General features: G+C 47.8%; 1 protein-coding gene across 2 annotated transcripts in view; it reads left to right on the top strand.

The window, feature by feature from the left end:
* LOC144782601 (uncharacterized) overlaps window positions 1-23,307 on the top strand; it is a 97,456-nt gene that overhangs the window by 38,243 nt on the left and 35,906 nt on the right. For both annotated transcript variants that reach the window (XM_078661968.1, XM_078661969.1), the window contains exon 4: window positions 21,469-21,590. In XM_078661968.1, the coding sequence (XP_078518094.1) occupies window positions 21,469-21,590 (122 nt within the window). The remainder of the gene's footprint in view (window positions 1-21,468; window positions 21,591-23,307) is intronic.

Below are 23,307 nucleotides of genomic sequence, written 5' to 3' on the forward strand. Positions count from 1 at the left end.
GCTTTCAAAAATAGTGGTCGTGCTCCTTTCTTTTCCAAGTGCCCGCCTTCCCCTCTTGCAACTCTGCTCGGTTCAAGGATGAAGCGCGTGACGGGCATGCTCTAACCATCCTGCCCACGGTGTGATCGTACTACTCTGCAGCAGCGGCTGTCACTGTGACACCAAGCCGTGCTATCGTGCGTGATATTTTCCAAGTGCGCCGCTTGCCCCTTTTGCTTTATAAAACATTTTTGTTGGGCAGCGTGGGACGCATTAAAAAATAGTGGCTGTGCTCCTTTCTTTTCCAAGTGCCGCCTCCCCCACTTGCAACTCTGCTCATTCAAGGATGAAGCACGGGGGGCGTGGCTAGCAGGCCATGATGGCGGACGGAGTCTGCTAGAGCTCCGGTGCCGCCGGGAGAGGGAAATCCTGAAAGCCGCGCCTGGGGGGCAGCCTATACCAATTCAGGAAGGTCGCTGGCTCTGTAGGGCCCCCCGACGACGCAGCGAAAATTTGGAGGTCCTGAGAGCCGGGGAAATCGAGCGGACGGGAGAGGGACGCCTGAGGCCTAACTCCACGCTACAAGCCGGGACCTCGAGTGACGGATGTGTCCGGACCGCTGGTCGCCGCCCAGCGCTGCTGCCTGGGGCTGGCCCGAGGAGATTGCCTGAGACACAGCCCTTTATGACGCCAGAGGCAGGGACAGATACGACGGTGCCTGCCTGCATCTCTGTGGAGGGCTTAGGACGGTCTGCGGGCTCAGACTTTGGGAGGAGATCCGACCGGAGGAGGCCTGACTGCTGCGCCAGCTCTACGATTTTGACCGAAGGCCTGGTGGAGTGCCGGGAGGTGAGGGGGCACGGGGGTGCTACGAGGGGACATGCCTGCTTTTCCTATCTGCCCCCCCCTGACGCGGCTTGAAACGGGGGCTGCGGCGGACCGGAGGAGCGAGTGACGCCGGCCTGAGCGAAGAGCCCGGGAGCGCGGAGGAGCATCATTGCCGCCCTGTGCTGAGGTACGACCGCCAAATCAGAGACGGCCAGTCACACAAATTGCGGGTGAGCCCCCCGTGCCTCCTCGGGGCGACGAACAGTGGGTGCTGGCTGCGATCCCTCGGAAGGAGACCTGAGCCGGACCCTGCTCTGGGGGACATCTACCCGCCGACGACGCGGGAGGACAAGAGACTAGGGCGGGCACCCCAGTGGAGGTGGCGTGGCGGTTGGGGGGAGCCCGCCCCGGGTCCCGGCCCCGGACACTGATCGTGTACGAAGGCGAGAATCATGGTCCGGAAAGGGGCGAAAGCAATGGATGGCAAGGATGGGGCACCGGCGGGACACATTCTAGAAGCCGGTCCCGGAGGTTCTGCACAGCTGACGTCGAACTCTGCCCTTCCTGGTGACCAACAAATGGACAAATTGGACTTGATACTCAAGGAAATCAGGGACTCCAGAACCGCGATGGAAACACAGATGGGTACCCTTACCACTAAGCAACACTGACGGACCTCGCCCCGACGGTGGCGGAACACACCGGCTCCATCCAACGAATACAACACCAAGTGAAGTTCCCTCATGGAGCGAGTGGAGGATGCCGAAGGCCGCAATCGACGCAACAACATCCGCGTCATTGGGCTTCTGGAACGGAGCGAGGGAGCTCACGAAACGGAATTCATGGAGCAGTGGTTCCGGGATAACGTGGCCGCGGAAGGCCTGTCGCCGTTCTTCTGCGTGGAGAGGGCTCACCGGATTCCTACTGGACAACCGAGACCAGGACAGCCACCACGACCACTGATTGTTAAAATCCTCAATTACCGGGACAGGGACATAGTGCTTCAAAAGGCCCGGGTAAAGTCCCTCATTGAATATGAAAACAGGCGTATCTCACTATACCCGGACTATACCAACCTGGTGCAGAAACAACGGTCCTCCTATTACGAGATAAAAAAGACACTCCGAAAAGCCAAACTCCGCTATGCCCTGCTGTTTCCGGCCCGCCTTAAGGTGATACATGACAATAAAACTCACTTTTTTGAGAGCCCCACGGATGTGGAGGAATGGCTAGAGGTGATAGACATCGAGGAGGATTCAGGACCGACTCAGAGATCGCCGGCCAGCGGCTCCAAGGACGATTCCGACCACGCGGGAGATATGTCCAACACGCTGATTGCGGAACCGAAACGGCATAAACCTACTAAATCCCAGCAGAAGGAAGGCCAGAAAGAGGCTGTTGCGATGCTGGGCTCCTTTCGAGATGAACGAGAGATAATCAATATAGACACTGAGGACAGTACACTGCACTCGGACTCGGAACACAGTATGGTATTGTTCCCGACTGTAACACCAAGAGCAGCGGATGACCTTCCAGACAATGCCCAGGAATAATGGTTGGAACGGATAGGGCCAGAGACCCTAAGACCTACTGATATCCTTTCCATTGTATACTGATCGAAAAGCTGGGTTAGAGAGAGCAGGAGGGGACCTGTCGCAGGAGAAACTGAATTTGTTAAAATATCTGTATGTTGAGGTTCGGTTTAACCATGATCTGTTTACCACAGGATAGCTGTGATTGAGGGACCTCACACCTTATATTCCTGCGGAGAAATGAGACACAATGTTACGAAGGCGGAATAAAATCCCCCCCCCCCCCCCCCCCCCCCCCCCCCCCCCCCCCTCCAAGGGCTACCAGTAATAGATGTTCGTAGAATAACTTTCCTGGCGGCGCCGTTGAGCTGGCAGCGCAGACCGGTACAACTTTCTGGAGGGGGGTTGGAACATGGTACTGGATGTTGACCTGGACAGATCGCACCCCCCCCCCCCCCTCCTTTGGAACCTGGCTTCGGGGATGGGGACTGACAGATGTATGGCGCACCCTGCATCCAACACACAAAGACTACTCATACTATTCCCAATGCATAACCTACAAACTCGCCTAGACAGATTCTTGTGTACCAACTCCCTGCTGTCCAAATGTACGTCCTCAGACTACCTTGCTAAAACCTTTTCGGACCATAGACCACTGACACTCGATCTACATTGGGGAAGGGTGCCTTCACCAGTACCCACCTGGAGGCTCAATCCCTTGCTATTAGAAGACGCCCCATTCCGCACACACCTATCAGACACTCTCAATAATTACTTCAACGAGAACTGGGACTCTACGTCCTCGAACCTAGTGGTGTGGGATGCCATGAAGGCTGTGATAAGAGGGGATGCGATCGGCCAGCTGGTGGGGGCCAGACAAGAAATACACAGGAAACTCTGTGAGGTCGAGGACCGCCTGAAAGATCTAGAGACGGCAGCGGGAGTAGACCCCGGGCGTAAGGGAGACTTACAGTTATGCAACATAGAACATGCAGAACTCCTGGAAACACTGAGGGTCATTGATTACAAGGACTATTTGAGATGTCAACAGGCGGAGGCGGATAGATCTGGGGCCCTAGCTCGCCTGGTCCGCGACACTCCCGAAGTCCCTGTGATTACGAGCATCAGAGACGAAACGGGTAGGGACGTGGCCACACAGTCGGAGATTAATACTGCATTTAGGGTTCACTTGGAGAGGCTATATGCCCCTCCCCCCGAGGGCGATGGAGACGGCATGATAGAATTCCTACGAGACCTGCCGTTCCCAACCCTGACCCGAGAGGTACGGACTGAGCTGGCTGGACCCATAACACAACAAGAAATAAAAATAGCCATCCACTCCCTTAATCGGGGCAAAACCCATGGCATGGACGGGCTGCCTGCGGAATTTTATCAGACTTACTCTGAAACGCTAGTACCCGTTTTAGAGAAAATATACAAGACTGCCTACGAGGTTGGTCACCTACCCGCCACGACAATGCAAGCTTCTGTGATATCCATTCCAAAACCTGGCATGGATACCCTTGACTTGAGTAACTACAGACCCCTATCAATGCTCCCCATGGAGTACAAAATACTTAGCAAATCTATCGCTATGCGCATGCAGGCCCATCTACCTGCCCTAATCCACCCAGACCAATGTGGCTTCCTCCCGGAGAGGAGTACCTCCCAGAATACGAGGCGACTCCACGCCCTCATGTCAGCCACGCCAATGGACCTACCTCAGGCCGGCTGCATCGCCCTGGACCTCCGACAGGCATTCAACTCCCTACCATGGAGCTTTATGTTTGAGGTCATAAGACGCTTCGGTTTCTCTGACACCCTGATAAAGTGGATTCGCTTACTATATACAAACCCGACGGCTAGAGCACGTACGGGCAGGTATACCTCGGACAGCTATGACATCTACAGAGGCACCCGAGAAGGCTGCCCGCTATCACCATTGCTGTTCGTACTGACACTCGAACCCCTGGCAATCGCGCTCCGGACCAGAGCGGCTGAGGTGGGCATTTCCATTGGGGGTACACATATCTTGATCTCAATATACGCTGACGATATCTTAGTGTACCTTCGAGATTTGAATGGGGACCACTCACACTTGGCAGCCATCTTTGACCGTTTTGAGACGGTCGTTGGCCTGCCCATTAACCCGACGAAATCCCTAGGCTTCTATTTCCGAGAAGGGCACCGACCTTCTCATATACAATTTGGTGGTTACAGGATCCAAATAGCGCCGACCACATTTAAATACCTGGGCATTAATGTTTATAGAAGTCAGGAAGACCAGATTGAGGGTAATGTACGGAGGGCAGTCAATGGTCTCCGAGGTAGTGTGAACTTTTGGACGTCCCTGCCCCTATCTGTCATGGGTAGAGTAGAGATTTCAAAGATGGTTCTACTCCCCCGGATACTGTACTACTTCGTAAACCTGCCGGTTCTCCTTCCACAACACATATTTGCCACGCTGAACACGCTCCTGGTTGCCCTCATATGGGGTCCTGGGAGACGGCGAATAAGCCTAAAAAAACTACAGTTGAGCAGCAGACAGGGAGGCCTAGGTGTACCAGACCTACGAGGTTACTATTACGCAAGCCAACTACAATGGTTGACAAGATGGATGGCGGGTAAGAATTTACACGAGATTGCTTTTACACAGGAGCGATTAGCATGTGGAGAACTGCATTCCCTTCTGTTGCCCGCAGCCAAGATCCCCCGAGACTGCCACCCCCAGCTACACACTACTTTGCGGTGCTGGCGAAAGGCACTGGCGTACACAGCAGGGACCACCCCCTATGCAGATAACATTCCCCTATTAGGGCTCCCAACACCGCAGGGAAGTCTGACACAACGCAGGTTGCAGCCTTGGGCGGAGGTGGGAGTAGATAGAGTGGGTGACCTGTTTGGGGATGACACATTGCTAGATCACGACTCCTTCGCACAGTCCACAGGGGCCCCACTGCGATTGTACCTCTTACACGCCTCAGTGATACACTACGTACGACGTACATGGGCTCCACAGCGCAACAAACCAGAACAACATGAACTGGTACATCTCCTCCACCATATGGGGTCGGGAGGACACCTGGTACGATGGCTCTATGTGGGCATTAGGGAACACGCTGCTCTGTCCCTTACCACACTCGGAGACGCCTGGGCTCTGGACACAGGGGAGGCTATGACGGACGGAGACTGGAAGATTGTCCTAGAACATCACAGGAGAGTGTCTAGAAACGTCAAATTCAAATTCATACAGGCTATGATACTACACAGGGCGTATCTCACCCCCCAAATGCTCCATAGGATGTTGCCCACTTCCTCCCACAGCTGTCCCCGGTGTCAGGAGGATGAGGCCGGTATTCTCCATATGCTGTGGACATGCCCGAGAATACGCAATTACTGGGGGACGGTCCGCCATTCACTACACACTATCACAGCCCTGCAGATTCCGGAGGGGGCATTGCCTTGCTTAATTGGGCACAGGAAGAGACCCAAGACCCATAAAGCACAGCTGAAATTCTTAGACCTGGCACTTTTGTTGGCACTCAGAGTTATAACTATGAGGTGGAAGTCGGCCAGGCCCCCTGGTGTAGAGGTATGGCGATCTGATTGGCTCAAATGGGGCAGAGCGGAAAGTGCGGTCCTGCGTAGGGAGGAGGAGAAAGGGCTCCGTAAACATCCCATCGCGCAAGTTTGGGAGCGGATGCTGATAGAGATAGAGGGTGTGGACCTAGAGCTCTCACAAGGGGATAACACATGATCCAGCATACAGGGTGGAGAGTAATGGTAATATAGAGCAGGGATATGACCGCTGACTATACAGGTTAAGCCAGCCAAATGCCAATACAATCTCTAGACAAGATAAGGTCATTGTGCCAAGGAATACAGAGTGTACGCGATGGAGACGCTGGGAGACGTGAAGGGTGGGAGGGAGTTGGGTGGGATGGGGTTTAGTCATACGGCGACAATGTAATGTGAATGCAAAATGATTACTGATGTAATAGAATGGAACACCTGAGATTACAGGAATGAGCGGGAAAGATTACATGTCAATTTGCCGACAGTTAATGGTAGAAAATGAGAAAAGACTGATGGAGGATAATATAATCAAATGTAAAATGTAAAATCTGGTACAGTCATGAATAAAGAGTTTAAAAAAAACAAAAAAGGATGAAGCACGTGACAGGCATGCTCTAACTATCCTGCCCGCGGTGTGATCGTACTGCTCTGCAGCAACGGCTGACACTGTGACACCAAGCTGTGCTATGGCGTCACTGGCACATTCCACAGAACCTACTTTGCCTCCACTGTGCTCGCCCCTCAGTGCTGTTTTGTGTATTTGATGTCCTTCAGTACTGGATGAATTCAGTTATATACGACGTTCTCTTTCATGGCTTTCTTTGGTTCTGTGTAAGTAATATCGATCGCCTCAAGTCCCTTCAATGGCCTCTCCAGTTCCGTATTTCTACATTCGGCAATTAAAGCACAAAAACTTAATAAAATGTTTTTGTTGGGCAGCGTGGCACGCTTTCAAAAATAGTAGCTGTGCGCCTTTCTTTTCCATGTGCCCGCCTCCACCCCTACCCCCACTCACATGTCTTCCCACACCCCTTTCTCCCGCTGTGCTGCAGTCGCTGTTTTAGTACCCTATCGGCCCTTTACCTTCTGTTCCCACCCATCTATCTCTAACCCGATGTGGACGCACATCAACACCCCCTCCCTAACCCAGTGAACCGGGGAAGATGCATGTTTAGAGGCAAGTTGCTGATCTGATGTAACCAGCTGGAGTCTGGCCGGTGAAAAGCATCTGTTGTCACATTTTATTCACCAACAGTAGCAAGGGAGGGTAGCAAATATCTTTCTGCCCTGGACGCTACTGGACCAAGGGCCTGCTGATCGCACTACAGCGTGTTTGTTTATATCACAGCACGACTGCCTCAAGCTTTATGGAACCGTTTGCTGTCATAACTAGAGGGCATTCCTCAAACAGCACCTTCATTGGCGTAAAAACGCGATGTACTTTGACTTTTTCTATAGGGACCCAGGTCATTACCTTTGCTAGCTTCCACCGAGATAATTTTTTCCACCATCTTAGGTGTAGGGGGATTGTGGGGATACATAACTCTAGTTTTAAGGAGTTTCTCACGAATTTGGACTAATATGAGTTTCCATATGGTAAATCAGTAGTCGTATTTTCCTATATGCCAACATTTTTACAACCGCAAAGTTTTAAAAAAGAAAATCAGGGTAATGCTTTGTTCGAGGCATATGAGCTGCAGATTGTACACTTAGCAATAGATCTCCACCTGGTGTTGGGCTTGGATGATTGCAGGTTGTTGTCTTCTTGGAAGAAGTCTTTGTAGTCACGAGATGGGTGACTCCTCCCTTGGACAATACTGTGCATGGTCATTGACTCCATCCTCAGATTGTTTTTTTCTGCCACTGGGTTCGGGTGAAAGTTTTCCGCTCCGGCTAGAAAACACTTTTTCTGCATTTTCGATGCGTGAAACTTTAGATAAACTTATTCGACATCGAATAGACTTTTCGACGTCACCAGCAACATCCCGGTGCGTCGACGCGGACCGTTGGGCCCATCGGCGCCGTACGGCTTACGCCTCATGGACAGAACTCCATTCAAAAGATGCCCGGTATGTCGAGCAAAATTCCCTCATAGCGACCATCACGAGGTTTGCAACCTCTGTCTCTCGCCAGAACACGACGAGTCGACCTGCACAGCCTGTGCCTCCTTCCGATCGAAGAAGACCATTCGGGATCGGAGGGCCTGTCGACACGAGATGAGGAGATCAGCACCAGCACCGGAGGCCATCTTTGAGGAGGAGATCGTCGAAGAAGACGTCTCCGAGGACGAGGCTCCACTCGTCGCCGAGGAAGACTCGCCTGATCTCCAGATCATATCGGGAGCAGAGGACTTGGACGATTCGATTCCATCTCGACAACCCGTGAGTACCTCTGCCCCTGCACAACATACACTACCCAAAGAAAAGGCAACGGTCAGCACTCCGCCCATGGGGCCCAGTCGAGACCGAAATTTACCCTCCGACGCCCCGCCTTCGGGTTCGGCTCAGAGGAAAAAGACTACGCCTTCTGGTGCCTCGGCGCCGAAAAAAACACATGTGCCAGTTCAACCTCCTCCATTGGCACCGAAACATCCTTCGACACCGAAGGACTCTTCGACACCGAAGCCAAAACACCCTTCGGCACCCGAACCAAAAGACACATCGGTGCCGAAGCCAGGAACCGTACCGGACCCGAAAACTTCGACTCCGAAACCCTCCGGTTCCAAAAATAAGGAAGGGAAGCTAGATTCCGGCGCTGCAGGCCCAACAAAACCTGTCTCCATGCCAAAATCTTCAATATTGGTACCAAAGACTCCAGACAAGTCTAAAACACCTTTGGCACCGAAAAAATTGCCACAGGACTCAACCACTCCTCCTAAGGCAAAGAACACTAAGCAACCCCTATCGGCACCGAAAAAATCGACGCCGAAGAAGATTATAGAAGAGGAAGATCTGTTTAGACCAGATCCTAGACAGAAAAAAGTCCATATTAATCCAAAAACTGGACATGTGGAAGCAATTCCTTATAAAAAAAGACCAGTAGACACACCACTTCCACCTGTGGTTCCTGCCAAAAAGGATTGCGCAACTTCTCCAATGCACCCTTCCTCTCCTTCACCTTCTTCCTCTCCTATTACTCCATATATTGAACCTATAACTTCTCCTGCTCAATCTCCTGCATCATCACACCAAACTGATAAGGAGTATGATTTAGGTGGGGGGGGGTGACGTACCAGAGCCACATACATACCCTTTAGATGAGGATGTCAATCCAGAATATCCCAAGGATGACGATGCATATAATTTTCCACCAAACAATGCACCAGACATCCCTGATCCTCAGTCCTACCCAACAAAACCTTCCCCTCCAGAGGATAGTATTGGGTTTAATCATCTATTAAACAGAGCTGCCCTTTACCATGGAGTTTCAATGCACTCTGGTGCCATAGAGGAGGATTTCTTATTAGACACTTTTGAGCAGTCACAAAGGTCTACTCAAATATTACCCATGATCAAAGGAGTCATTAAACGTGCTCCAGACATTTTTAAAGATCCAGTATGGTGTAGGGTGCTAAATCCCAGAATAGAGAAAAAGTATAGACCGGCACCAGCTGATCCAGTCTACATTAAGGGACATCTGCCACTAGACTCTTTGGTAGTGTCAAATGCACGTAAAAGAGCCAATTCCCAAACTTCTGGGGACACCCCCCCCGCCTGACAAACAATCAAAAATTATTGAAGCGTCAGGGAAACGGATTGCTGCGCAAGCAACATACATATGGCGCATAGCAAACACACAAGCCTTACTCTCATGCTACAACAGGGCTCACTACGACCAACTAGAAAAATTAATGGAACACCTACCAGATCAATACAAAGATCAGGCAGCAGAGCTCTTACAAGAGGGCAAATTAATATCTAATGCCTCAATTAAATGTGCACTAGATGTAGCTGACACAGCATCCAGAGCAGTTAATACTAGTGTTATTCTCAGACGTCATGCATGGTTACGCATTTCAGGTTTCAAACCAGAAGTACAAACTACCATCCTGAACCAGCCCTTCAATCAGAACCAGTTGTTCGGGCTGGAAGTAGACAACACACTAGAAAAGATAAAGAAAGACACGAATACTGCTAAGTCTATGGGTGCATTTCAATCCACCCAGTCTAGAAGTTCTTTTCGCCGCTCCTCTTATAGAGGAGGCTCCAAGCAGACCGGCACAGATACCACATCATCTTTTAAGACACACACACAAACCTCCTCTAATAAAGGCTACTTTAGAGGAGGATACAGAGGCAACAACAATAAGGGAAGAGGTAGAGGTAATAACAACAACTGCTCCTCTTCCACTCCCAAACAGTGACTTCCCCCTGCCCACCCTACAGCATTCCACTCCTGTGGGGGGGCAGACCATCACAGTTCCTACCTGTCTGGAATACCATCACAACAGACAGGTGGGTAAGACAGATTATCCAATATGGCTACTGCCTAGAACTCACAGCAACCCCCCCAAACATACCACCCAGGCAGCGTCCAATGTCCGCAGAACACATAACTCTGCTTCAACAGGGAGTTCTAGCACTTCTAGAAAAAGATGCTATTCAAGTGGTCCCTTTACAGGAACAAGGAACAGGAGTTTACTCACTGTACTTCTTAATCCCCAAGAAGGACGGGACACTGAGACCAATTCTCGACCTCAGGCCCCTCAACCACTACATACAATCAGATCATTTTCACATAATCACTTTACAACAAGTACTCCCATTACTAGAACAGGGAGATTTTCTTTCAACACTAGACCTAAAGGACACCTATTTTCATGTTCCTATACATCCTGCGCACAGTAAGTATCTAAGATTTGTCATACAAGGACAACACTATCAGTTCAAAGTCCTTCCATTTGGGGTCACAACAGCACCACGAGTGTTTACAAAGTGCTTAGCAGTAGTAGCAGCACATCTCAGAAGACAACAGATACATGCCTTCCCTTACCTCGACGACTGGCTCATAAAAGCAAGATTGTTCAACCAGTGTGTACAACACACAAAACAAACGATTCAAACATTACACAACTTAGGGTTTACAATAAACTACACCAAGTCGCACCTAGAGCCTTCGCACGTTCATCAATATCTAGGAGCTACCATAGACACATCAGTAGCTCTAGCGTATCCAAGTCAAGCCAGGATTCAAAGCATTCAGAGCTTAGTCTCCCTTTTTCAATGCCAACACTCTCTTCAAGCCAGAGTGTTCATGAAACTAATAGGCATGATGGCGTCTTGCATCTTCATAGTTCCACCTGCAAGACTGCAAATGCGCCCACTACAGGAATGTCTAGCACAACAGTGGAATCAGGCTCAATGTCAGCTCACAGACCTGGTGTTGGTGGACAGCCGTACATATCGCTCTCTGCAATGGTGGAACACCAAAAACTTGACAAAGGGACGGACGTTCCTAGACCCTGTTCCACAAATAGTGCTCACAACAGATGCATCCCTCACAGGATGGGGAGCCCATCTCTTACACTATACCACACAAGGCCAATGGAACAACCAACAAAAAATGTTCCATATCAACCATCTAGAGCTGCTAGCAATTTTCCTAGCACTCAAAACTTTCAAGTACAAGTACAAAACAAATATGACAGCCATGTATTATGTACAGAAACAGGGGGGACACACTCTCTGCAACGGTCACAGCTTGCACAGAACATTTGGAGATGGGCCATCTCTCAAAACATACACCTGACAGTAGAACACCTTCCAGGAATTCACAATCAGATAGCAGATCTGTTGAGTCGTCAGTCACAACAGATTCACGAATGGGAGTTGCACCCACAAGTTCTCCAACCATTCTTCCAAAAGTGGGGGCATCCACAGATAGATCTGTTTGACACCCACGAAAACGCAAAATGCCCAACCTTCGCCGCCAGATTCAATTCAATTCTATGGTTTCAGGTGCTCTACCTACCTGTCCTGAGGAAGACCCTAGAATAAGGATCCAATCACCCTAATAACCAGGGGTCGAAACGTCGACAACCTTCCACACGTGGACATACACCATAGGATTCGATATTTAACTAATGTTGTCCTATGTGTAATGTATTTGAAGGGACTTGCAGACCGAAGTTAGGCTGTAAAGGTTCTATTGAATAGGATTGAATTTTGTTCATATCACCTAACCTTTACCCCATCCCTCACAGACCCAATCACTCCTACTCCTTTCCACCTTCTGTGCACCTAGAGCACTGTATTACATTGTATATATTGACACTTTGCAGAAAATGTTTGGAAATATACATGTATTCTTTGAATGATCAGAATCATGGACTGAAGATCTTTTGATCAAATTGAAAGAATTAAAATCCTTATGTGTACTATAAATTCATTTTTTAGTTTGGTCTACTATCTAAATAATTGTTAAATGTTTTTGCTATATCGACCATTTCTCGTATGTACCTATGTTATGACCCAGGTCGGTTAGCTTTAAGGGCTTAACCCCGTTATAACTTAACACCCCCCACATGGGCACGTCAGCCGTGGTTCACCACGCTACTAGATCTCTCACTGGTTCCACATCAGAAATTACGGCTCATGCCATCCCTGTTAACACAGAACCATGGAGAAATAAGGCACCCAGAACCAAACCAACTGAATTTGGCGATCTGGCTCCTGAGGTCTTAGAGTTTGGCTACTTAAACCTACCACCAGAATGTATGAACATAATTAAAGAAGCTAGAAGACCCACCACTAGAGCATGTTATGCTGCTAAGTGGAAAAGATTTGCAATATACTGTAACAACAATCACATTGATCCACTGGATGTTTCCATCCAAAATATTATTTTCTACCTTCTACACCTACAAAGGTCCAATTTGGCTTATTCTTCCATACGCCTGCATCTAGCAGCAATTGCAGCCTATTTACAAAACAGACAGCATCTATCTCTCTTTAGAGTACCTGCGATAAAAGCATTTATGGAAGGATTAAAACGAATAATCCCACCTAGGTTACCACCTGCACTAGTACGGAACCTAAACGTGGTCCTTACAAGACTTATGGGTCCCCCTTTTGAGCCTTTACACAAGTGTGAACTGCAATTCCTAACATGGAAGTCTGCTTTCCTTGTTGCCATCACCTCTCTCAGAAGAGTTAGCGAAATACAAGCATTCACAACAGAAGAACCATTTTTTCAAATACACCCTAACAAAGTGGTTCTTAGACCCAATCCAAAATTCCTGCCAAAAGTGATTACTACTTTTCACCTTAACCAATCAGTACAGTTACCAGTGTTTTTTCGAAAAACGGACTCTTTTGCAGAAAGGGCTTTACACACCTTAGATGTTAGAAGAGCTCTACAATACTACACAGACAGGACTAAATCCTTCTGAAAGACAAAACAACTATTTGTATCTTTCTCTCCCCCACACAAAGGCAATCCCATCTCTAAGGGGGGGGAGTGCCAGGTGGATTGTAAAGTGTATTCAAATATGCTATCAAAAAGCTAAACGTACACTAAAGGTTCCGCCTAGAGCGCACTCCACTCGCAAACTAGGAGCCTCTATGGCTTGATTAGGAAACATACCATTAGAGGACATATGCAAGGCAGCAACATGGTCTACAATACACACCTTCACTAAACACTATTGTGTTGATGTGCAAGCCAAGCAGCAAGCTGCAGTAGGCCAAGCTGTCCTTAAAACACTATTTCAGTATGCTGCAACGGATACAAGCGACCACCGCTAGGAGAGACACTGCTACACAATCGATGCTAAGTGTACGATCTGCAGATCATATGCCTCGAATGGAATATGCTACTTACCAGTATGCATATGTTCTTGGCATGTAGAGCTGCAGAGTTGTACACGCCCACCCGCCTCCCCGGGACTTGTATCCGTTCCAGTACTCATCTTACTTAGATGCACACGCATGGACATCCTTTTCTCTTTACTTCTACTAACTCCACCATTTCCCATCATGGCGAAAAACAATCTGAGGATGGAGTCGATGACCATGCGCAGTATTGTCCAAGGGAGGAGTCACCTATCTCGTGACTACAAAGACTTCTTCCAAGAAGACAACAACCTGCAATCATCCGAGCCCAACACCAGGTGGCGATCTATTGCTAAGTGTACAACTCTGCAGCTCTACATGCCAAGAACAGATGCATACTGGTAAGTAGCATATTCCTTCCCCGTTGCGATATGTTGAACAAGGGTTCGTTTTAGACAGGAAGCTGGTAAAATAGAAGCATTTTTGGCTTAAATAAAAGAGGGAGTCTCCCACGTGAATTGGCCTGGTTGGCAGGTATATAGTTTATAGTAAGCTCTCCTTCTGTGCCAGAATACCCTCGTTTGAACGTTGGCATGTAGAGAGACTAGTGATTTATAATTTTAACATTGCATGGCTAAACACTTACAAGGTCCCAAAGGCGAGACCTATTGGCTATGCCAATGGTTGTTTTCTAATCTCAGTTTTTTCTAAAATATTTTCAATAGGAGAAAAATATATATGTAAAAAAGAAAAAAAATACTGGGGGATCCTAGGACCTTAGAAGATTTCCTTACATTTTTTTTTATTAATACTTTTTAAAATTAATTAATCTCCTCCATTTTTTAATCAAAATCTATATAACTAAAAAACATTTTTAATTTGAAAAGTAGAGTCACTGTTCAACAAAAGGCCATCGTGCATCCACAGACGTCATTAGACTCCTGATACGGTTTTGAAGCTGTTCCATTTAATAATGGAAAACAAAAGGCTCTGGCGTTCATTACTGTCAAAATCCCAACTCAGGAATACGCATTGCCAGTACTGCATCAGGCCAGAGTGTAGATTACTACAACGAACACATACCAGCATTACGCATGCATGATGAATTCACTTACAACGCACTCTCATCCACCACAGTCACATTTACCATTACAACGCAAAGCACAACCACACTTATTACAATGCTTAATATCATAAATACATGATACATGCGTATAAAAGAGATTAATCCACGTTACCACTGTTCACTACTCATCCCTTTACTCTAACATAACTTTACTATCTCTCATACACTGCCCTTCCCTAAACAGAATAAAACCCTCACTACCCATCCCTGAACCCTTAAAACTACTAACTACCAAGTTGACATCAACTTGGTTAGACCCATATCCACTTTCATTCCATCAATGGCGGGCACGACTACTAGCCGCATATAACGTGGAAATAGCCATATTCAGCAGGAAGGGAATAAAAAGGAAAAAGAAAGGGCTTGAAATATGGCATCCGCTTACACAATGGATGGGGAGATCGATTTTGTAATATTGTTCAAACACGATAAACATGTGCCTTTTTCCCTCCTCTTCCACTTTTCCACTTTGGATCCTTCTATCTTTCTGCTCCATGTTTTCGTTCTCTCTTGTTCTGTATGAAGTATTTCCAGCTGAACTTACTTTGTTTTTAGGTCTCGCAACCTATCGATGCGCGCATGCGCATTGAGCGGAGCGAGAATTCAAGTCGGCAAACTGCTCGTGAAACCACCAGCTTTTTGCCTGGCGTTTTCACGAAGTTCACGTGAACCACGTGATCAACACGAACGCGCATCAGCCTCCCTCCCTCCTAATTGCATCTTGCCGCAGAGCACATCAAAGGGCTTCGCCCAGCGTGCGCTCTGCGGCTTCTCGGCTTCTCCTCCCCTAACTTCCTTGCATTTCTCCTCCCCCTCCCCAGCCACCTTCCCCCAGGCCGTGTTCCCCCGTCCACTTGTAATTTTCTCCTCATGTAACGCTACGCTCACAATCAACAATTGCTTTCAATCACGGTCTCTTAAATTCTTGTATCTAATTTTTTATTCATTGTATTGTATTGTAATGTATTCTTTAAATGTTAATTCATCCAATGTAGCAGTCTTAATATCTTCAGTCACAAATTTTTTTTTATTTTTATGAATGGTTCACAATTTCCCAAAAAGGTTTTATTTCTTTCAAACTTTTTATTTAAACTGCCCAGTGCCTCCTTCGCGCAATTATTATCCTTCGCGTTACTTCGGGTTCTTCGTAAATCAAGAACGAGAACATTTCCTTCAACCCTTCGTCGTGAATAGTACCTCTTCGCTTTCTAGCATTGATGCGTGACAGCGCTTGCGCATGCAACATCCTTCTCGTGCTTCACTCGCGCTGACTCCACGCACCACTTCTCGCGCTTCACTCGCGCATGCCGCCGATAACGGTAACTTCACAAATTTTCTTAAATTCAATTATGCTCATCACTTCGAATTCCACTTGCGCTCGCTTGCACTTGGGCTCACCTTTATTCTTCTTTTTGTCACGTTTTTCACTTATTGTTGTCTTACGGATCCTCACGTATTCCTAAATCATCAACTGCTAATTCCTTTTCTCCGTGGGTCCTTGCAGAGTTGCCTCTCCATCCTCTGTTGCCAAATTGTAAAGTAGACTACTCAATTTCATGTAAAGGTTGGATCTTTATTTTGCAACTCCGCTTCTCACTTTGCCAGCTCAGCTTCATACAAATCTACCCAACTGTCTTCACCTCGAACTCCCACCCCGCAAATATTCTATATTCTACCTGGTGATGTAAGATACACTCCAAACATGGAATGTATCAACACCACAGAGAGACACTCTCTGCCCATTGCCAAACGGAGCTGACTTAAACAAGCATTGGCATTGCCAATAGGTCTCGCTTGTGGGACCTTATAAGTATTTAGTTTTGCAGCACAATATCCGATTATGCAACAAGGATATTGTGCTGCAAAACTAAATACTTATCAGGTCCCACAAGCGAGACCTATTGGCAATGCCAATGCTTGTTTAAACTAACAAACTTCAACTTTGATTTTGATTCCTCAAGATGATGTATGTACGTGTTTAATAATTTAAAACAGTCTGTATGGGGGGGTTAAAGGGGGGGGGGTGGCTTAATCGACAAAATTGTACAATAAAGACCAGTTAAAAAAAAAACCTAACTACCACTTTGCACTACCTATTTCGGATCCCTAAACATCCATACTGCCCCTTAACACTACCCACCCCAGAACCCTTGAAGCTCCTTACTACTCCTTTATGCTACCCAGTTCGAAACCTTAAATCCATTGCTGCCTTTATACCACCCATCACTGAATCCTAAAAAGTATCTACTTCCCTATACTTTAGTATCCCTGAATACTAAAAATCCCTTACTACTCCTAAATACTGCTCACCCCCAAACCTTAAAACCCTCTTACTACCCTTATCCACTTACCATCCAAAGCCCTGAAAAACGCTTATAATTCTTAAATGTTTCACTGCTGAAAATGTTTTGAAAATTGAATGCTCTGTAACTTCCCTCATTTTGGTGGTGGATGGTTGGTGTGGATGAGTGGGGAGACTGCACCAGGCCATGTGAGGCCAGGTTAGCACTGCAGTGGCAGCCTTTGTAACCAATCTCTGCCACAGACTGGCTTCACCAAATTACCAGTCCTGCCCAGTTTCAAGTGTTCTGTACTCTAAATTTTAAAAGTTTGTCAGCCCACCATACATACTCTAACATCATGAACAGAACCAGAAAAAGGTGTGAGGGGTCAGAAAATACCTCGCATAAGCATCACCAAAGGAGCTGCTGGTTGGCACTCACCAGTTTGCTCACTTTGTCATCATTGGTAACTTTCATGACTAAAATGGAAAAAAGGTTATTGTGCCCAAGTTTTATAGTTTATGTGAGAAAAGGTGAAGAAAGAAACAAAGTGTAGTGTTGATGCTTGTGTCATCCAACAACCAACTGGACCCCGTAACGTGAAAGAAGAAAATTGCTTCTCCAAGCTAAAATGAGTTGTGACTCACTTGCAAATGTACATTCTTTATTCTTCACAGTGATCGCACTCAGATTAAAAGTGAGGTGGCGAAGTGATGAATTTCTCTTTGGTCCTCTCCCCTCATTTCACTCTGGGGGGTACGCTAATCTATCGGCTGGACCGTTTCTTGCAGCTCTGCTTGATTCTATGGTTCCTCGAGCCCTGAGATTCCCGCATTTTTTATTGCTGGGTGATTTTAATATTCATGCCGAGGTAGCGGATCTCCCGGAATGTAAAGCTCTGTGTGATTTTCTGGACCTGGCGCATCTCTCCCAGTGGGTCTCCTTACCCACGCACTCGGGGGGGTCACACCCTGGATGTGATTTGCTCTAACTTTTCCCTCCGGGTAGACGCCCCTCAAGTTTTGACGTGGTCGGATCATCAGCTGATCAGATTTGCTTGGTCAGCTCAGAGAACTTCCACTCGGAGGGTTAAAACCGTCTGTGCCAGGAAAATTTACATCGAGACTCTGGCTGCCACCCTGAAGGAGTGTCGGCCCGTGCTGGGCAGTGATCTTGCCAAAGCGGTGCTGAACTTCAATGAATGGATGGTTGCGGGGGTGTCGACCTCATCTAAAGGGGGGTGCAGTGGCAGAATGCGCTCTACTCCATCTAAACCGTGGTTTTCTCCTGAGCTGCGCATACACAAGCAGGCTTGTAAAAAACTCGAACGGGCCTGGCGCCAAACCTATTGCCCTTTAGCCAAGGTAGTTTTACATAGAGAGCAAAGAAACTACTACGCCAGTATTAAAATAGCCAAGGGTGAATATTATGCCAATCGAATTGTTAAAGCTAACAATAGCAGTCGCGAGATTTTTGCGATTGTTAATAGCTTTCTTTCCCCTTGTGCTGAGCAGCGGATAGTTCCAGCTTCAAGGGCATGGTGCGAGAGCCTGTCCGTGTTTTTTGAGCAAAAAATAGCTGCTATTCAGTCCAGTTTTGTCGCCAACAGCCTAGTGGATGGCATTCCTGACCTCTCCCCCCCTTTAAGGGGTTCATCGTCCAGGATGGCTGAGCTTGTTCCTCCCACAGCTATTGACACACTGGCTGTGATCAAATCCTTGAAATCTGGATCTCCATCGGACCCCTGTCCGGCGAGGGTGTTGGCAGGCGTAGCCGATGTGGTTGTGCAGGAAGTGACTCATTTAGTCGGCCTATCTTTTAAATCCGCCATAGTGCCTGCCGGGTGGAAGCAGGCTAAGCTCCTGCTCTTGCTCAAAAAGGCCGGAGCTGACCCTGCTGTGCTTGCCAACTATCGGCCTATTTCGCTGCTTCCGGCTTTGGCTAAAATCGGCGAGAAATTGGCTTTCCAGCAGCTAAATGAGTTTGTGGAAGCATCTGGGGCGCTTCACCCGGCTCAATCTGGGTTCCGTGCTGCCCACAGCACGGAGTCGGCTCTGGTGGAAATCGCGGAAGCGGTCAGGGAGTGTCTGGACGGTGGCAGCAGAGCGGCTCTAATTTTATTGGACCTCTCTGCCGCGTTCGACACGGTGCCTCACCAACGCCTCCTCGCCCGGCTCGCTGATATTGGGGTCGCTGGCCTCGCTTTAGATTGGCTGAGCTCCTTTCTTGTGTCTAGATCTCAGCAGGTTTGGCTCCCCCTTTTTCATCTTCGGCTAGGCCTCTCATGACAGGGGTCCCCCAGGGCTCTACTTTGAGCCCTCTGCTCTTTAATGTTTATTTGACCCCCCTGATAGATTTAGCCGAACATTTGGGAGCCAAAATTATAGCTTATGCTGATGATACGCAGCTGCTGTTCACCTGGCCTAGTGCGGTCTTAGAGACAGAGCGGATTCAGAATTGTCTGTCCTCAGTTTTTAACTGGTTAGCTTCATCACAGCTGAAATGTAATGAGGATAAGACCGAAATTCTTCTCTACGGTCAATTCCCCCCTAATTTCAGGGACTTACTTTGGCCGGTTGGTTTCCCCATGCCCTGTGTAGTGAACGTCCTTGCTAAGAACCTGGGGGTTTGGTTTGGGGAAGACCTCCGGTTCGAGGGGCATATTAAGAAGTTAACCGGTGGTTGCTTCGGGGCCCTGAAGGCGCTCAGGAAGTTCTTCCTCTATCTGCCTGCCTCGGCAAGAGAGTCAGTAGCGAGAGCTTTAATTCTCTCGCGCATGGACTATGCCAACGCTCTGCTGAGTGACTCCCCGGCATATTTGGTAAGACGGCTCCAGGTAATCCAAAACGTGACCGCTAGATTGTTGGGGAATATCTCCAGCCGGATCAGCGTAAATAATTACCTGCAGAGCCTGCATTGGCTGCCAGTTTCCCAAAGGATTACTTCTAAAATTCTGACCCTGGCTCATAAAGCCATCAATGGGCAGGGTCCCGCCTATCTGAAGAAACGATTTATTCGCTACTCTCCCAACCGAGACCTGCGCTCTGCTGCTCAACATCTGATGCAGGTTCCCCGCTTTCGGCGTGTCCGGTTAGGTGGGCACTCAGTGGCGGTGAAGGCCGCGTTAGCTTGGAATGAGCTTCCTTTCTCTCTGCGTGCTATCATTAACTTAGGGGCTTTTAAAAAAGCGTTGAAAACTCACCTGTTTAGATTGGCCTTTTAGTTCTCTTTTTTGTGTAGTGTTGGCTGTTAAATTTCTTTCTTCTTTTCGCGCCAGGATACTCCGGCAGTAATTGAGCGCGTTACAAAACAGCATAACATAACATAACATAACAAAAGAACGGCATGTTTTAGACCATTTCAGTTAGAACGGCCTACATATTTCATTGCCTAATCATTTTTGTGAATTTCATCAGGGCTCGGGGACCGATCTCCGCCTCACCGATGCTTCAAGCGCAATCTGTGGTGGTTGACAAACAATATAAAAGAAAGATTGTACCAAACATGTAAACACATATTAAAATGGTATATAACTGTGTTTCTTTCTTCACCTTCTCTCACATAAACTAAAAAACGTGGGCACAATAACCTTTTTTTCGATTTAACCTTTTTTTCCATTTCAGTCATGAAAGTTACCAATGATGACAACGTGAGCAAACTGGGGAGTACCAACCAGCAGCTCCTTTGGTGATACTTACGTGAGATACTTTCTGACCCCTCACACCTTTTTCTGGTTCTGTTCATGATGTGAGAGTATGTATAGTGGGTGACAAACTTTTAAAATTTAGAGTACAGAACACTTGAAGCTGGGCAGGCCTGGTAGTTTGGTGTAGCCAGCCTTTGGCAGAGATTGGTTACAAAGACTACCCCTGGTATTTTGAAAGTGTATAGAGCTCATTATAATCAGGTCACTGTGTGCATGGTTCAGTGAGTGGAGGGCGGCCTGGTCATTATCCCTCTGTAGCTCCTCCTGTTTTTTATGAATAGCACTGCATTGGACCAATAGGATTCACTCTGGTAGGCCATTGGGGGGGGGGCCATGCTAGCGCTGCTCAAGGGCATAGGTAGGCACGGCTAGCAGCACCCGCTGAACATGGATCATGTTTATACTGTGGACAAAAGAAGAAAAGTGGAGAGGTTTAAACCTAGTGTTGGTGTGCAGAATCAGCCCCTTCATGACTACAGCCTCCCTAAAGGTGCGAGGATAATGGAGTCCAGACAGGCATAGGCTGGTGGTTCTGGCAGTGGAGAATGTAGGGGGGAAGAGGGTGGTGCAGGCTCTGAGTGGAAGAAAGACCCGCTAATGTGTATCCATTCAGTTTTCTGTAATATTTACCATACACTTTCCCTTATCTCCTGTTTCTGCTTTAAAGAGTTCATCTCCCACTCCCTTTCGCTGGTGGAGTTGAAGTTTCTGTTCCAGCACGCGCTTCCAGACCTAACGGGCAAGATGCTGCTCGACGTTGGCTCCCGACTCGGTGCTGTCCTTTTTGGGGTAAGTTAAGTTGTACTCCTTTACTGCGATACGCCTATTTGTGTTAATGAATGCCTTTTCATTTGATAGCAATTTGGGATGGAAAGAATGTGCATGTCTCCAATATTGTTGTCTGTAACGTTTGTATTCGTATGATCCTAGACCGTCGGCTTTCCATCGTACACTGCGGCACACTGTAGATTGTTGGCGACATAGGCCACAGTGAGACTGCCTAGGCCACAGAACAGTTACACCTTCCCAGAACAGTGTTAGTTGCACCGTATGGTGATCCTAACTGATTTTGGGGCCCAACCATGGTGGTTGGGGTCGTTTGCCACTGGTGCTCTGGGGCTGTCTAACCGTGGCTCTGCAAACTGGTCCAGACCTATCATAGTCCGGGACAGGCCTAGGCCTTTCCGCATGTTTAGATTAGTGTGATGCCACGGCCTAAACAAAAGTCAGGATACCAGATGTGCATGCAGTGAGGCACTCAGGGCAGGGGATCACACTGGTACATCATGCAGAGGACAGTCTGTCGCAGTGCATGACATTATTCATTGGTTAGGGGATTGCTCTACTGTGTGTACACATAATGTACTCAAGAGAATACACCTGGGGCATCTCGAGAAAGCCAAGATACTACTCTGCCCAATTCCCTCATCTGTCCAGCCTCTGTTGAGGTCAAAGTAGGGAGCAAGAGAACTGCTGCCAGGCAGGGTCATGCCTGCTTTTAGGTTTCAAGTCCAGGTTGTGCACAGTCACATTCCTAGCAAACACAAGGAGATGATGGACGGAGCGCTAAACCTTTTCAGACACTCACCCCCAGTCACTATTAGAGCTGGGTTCGATCCATCATCGTACTTTAGTTCACTTAGCCACCTTGTTTAGACCCAACTAAATGCAAATCAGTCTTAACCCTGTTCCTCATGGGGACAATCCAGCCCGAACTGCCAAGCCAGTTCCTCCCTGGACCGGAAACAGTCACATTCTTGCCTGCTATGCGCCACTTAGACAGACCAGCCTTTTTAAAGCTTATCACATCTGGTGAAAATCTCGAGGAGGAGGTCCTCGGTTGTAGTCACACATCTGAGGATGAGTTCCTCTGTTCAGATAGCGTAGTTCACCTCTTTCTCCTGGTGGACCGGCTGGAAGGTTGTGGGTCTCTCCTTCCTGCTCCTCTGCCTCCAGCAACACATGCATTTTGGTGAGATCTGTTATTCTGCAGAGCACTTTGCAGCTTATGAGCCCTCGCAGAGCCTTCTTAAGTTGGAAATATGTTTGACCATGCGATACCCCTGGTGTTCACATTTGTCCACCACCGTTGCCCCCCTACTTTATGTTGTCCCTGTCCTGGACGTTCAGACTGCCAGCGCTGAATCTCCCAGATGTACCACTGAGTATGTAACCTTCCATAGTAAGTGGAGAACTACCCTCATTCCATCTTAATGATGCCCTTCCCCTTGCCCTTCCTTAAAATGTTATGTTTTTTTAATGCCTTTATGTAATTAAAATTTATTTTCATTAGCGCCATGTATCTACAGGGTACGTGCGCTCTAGAAATAAATTATACATGCATACAAGATCCGGAAAACCTAGGCCCATCGCGCAAACAACTTCAACAGGATCTTTGCAGATCGTCTAGTGAACCACATGAAGCCATTAAATAGTAGCGTGTGGATAACAGGTTGCAGAATACCCCCATTTCCCCCTCTCCCAAATATTTCATCATATTCTACAA

The sequence above is a fragment of the Lissotriton helveticus genome, chromosome 9, assembly GCF_964261635.1.
Source record: "Lissotriton helveticus chromosome 9, aLisHel1.1, whole genome shotgun sequence".
Classification (NCBI taxonomy): Eukaryota; Metazoa; Chordata; class Amphibia; order Caudata; family Salamandridae; genus Lissotriton; species Lissotriton helveticus.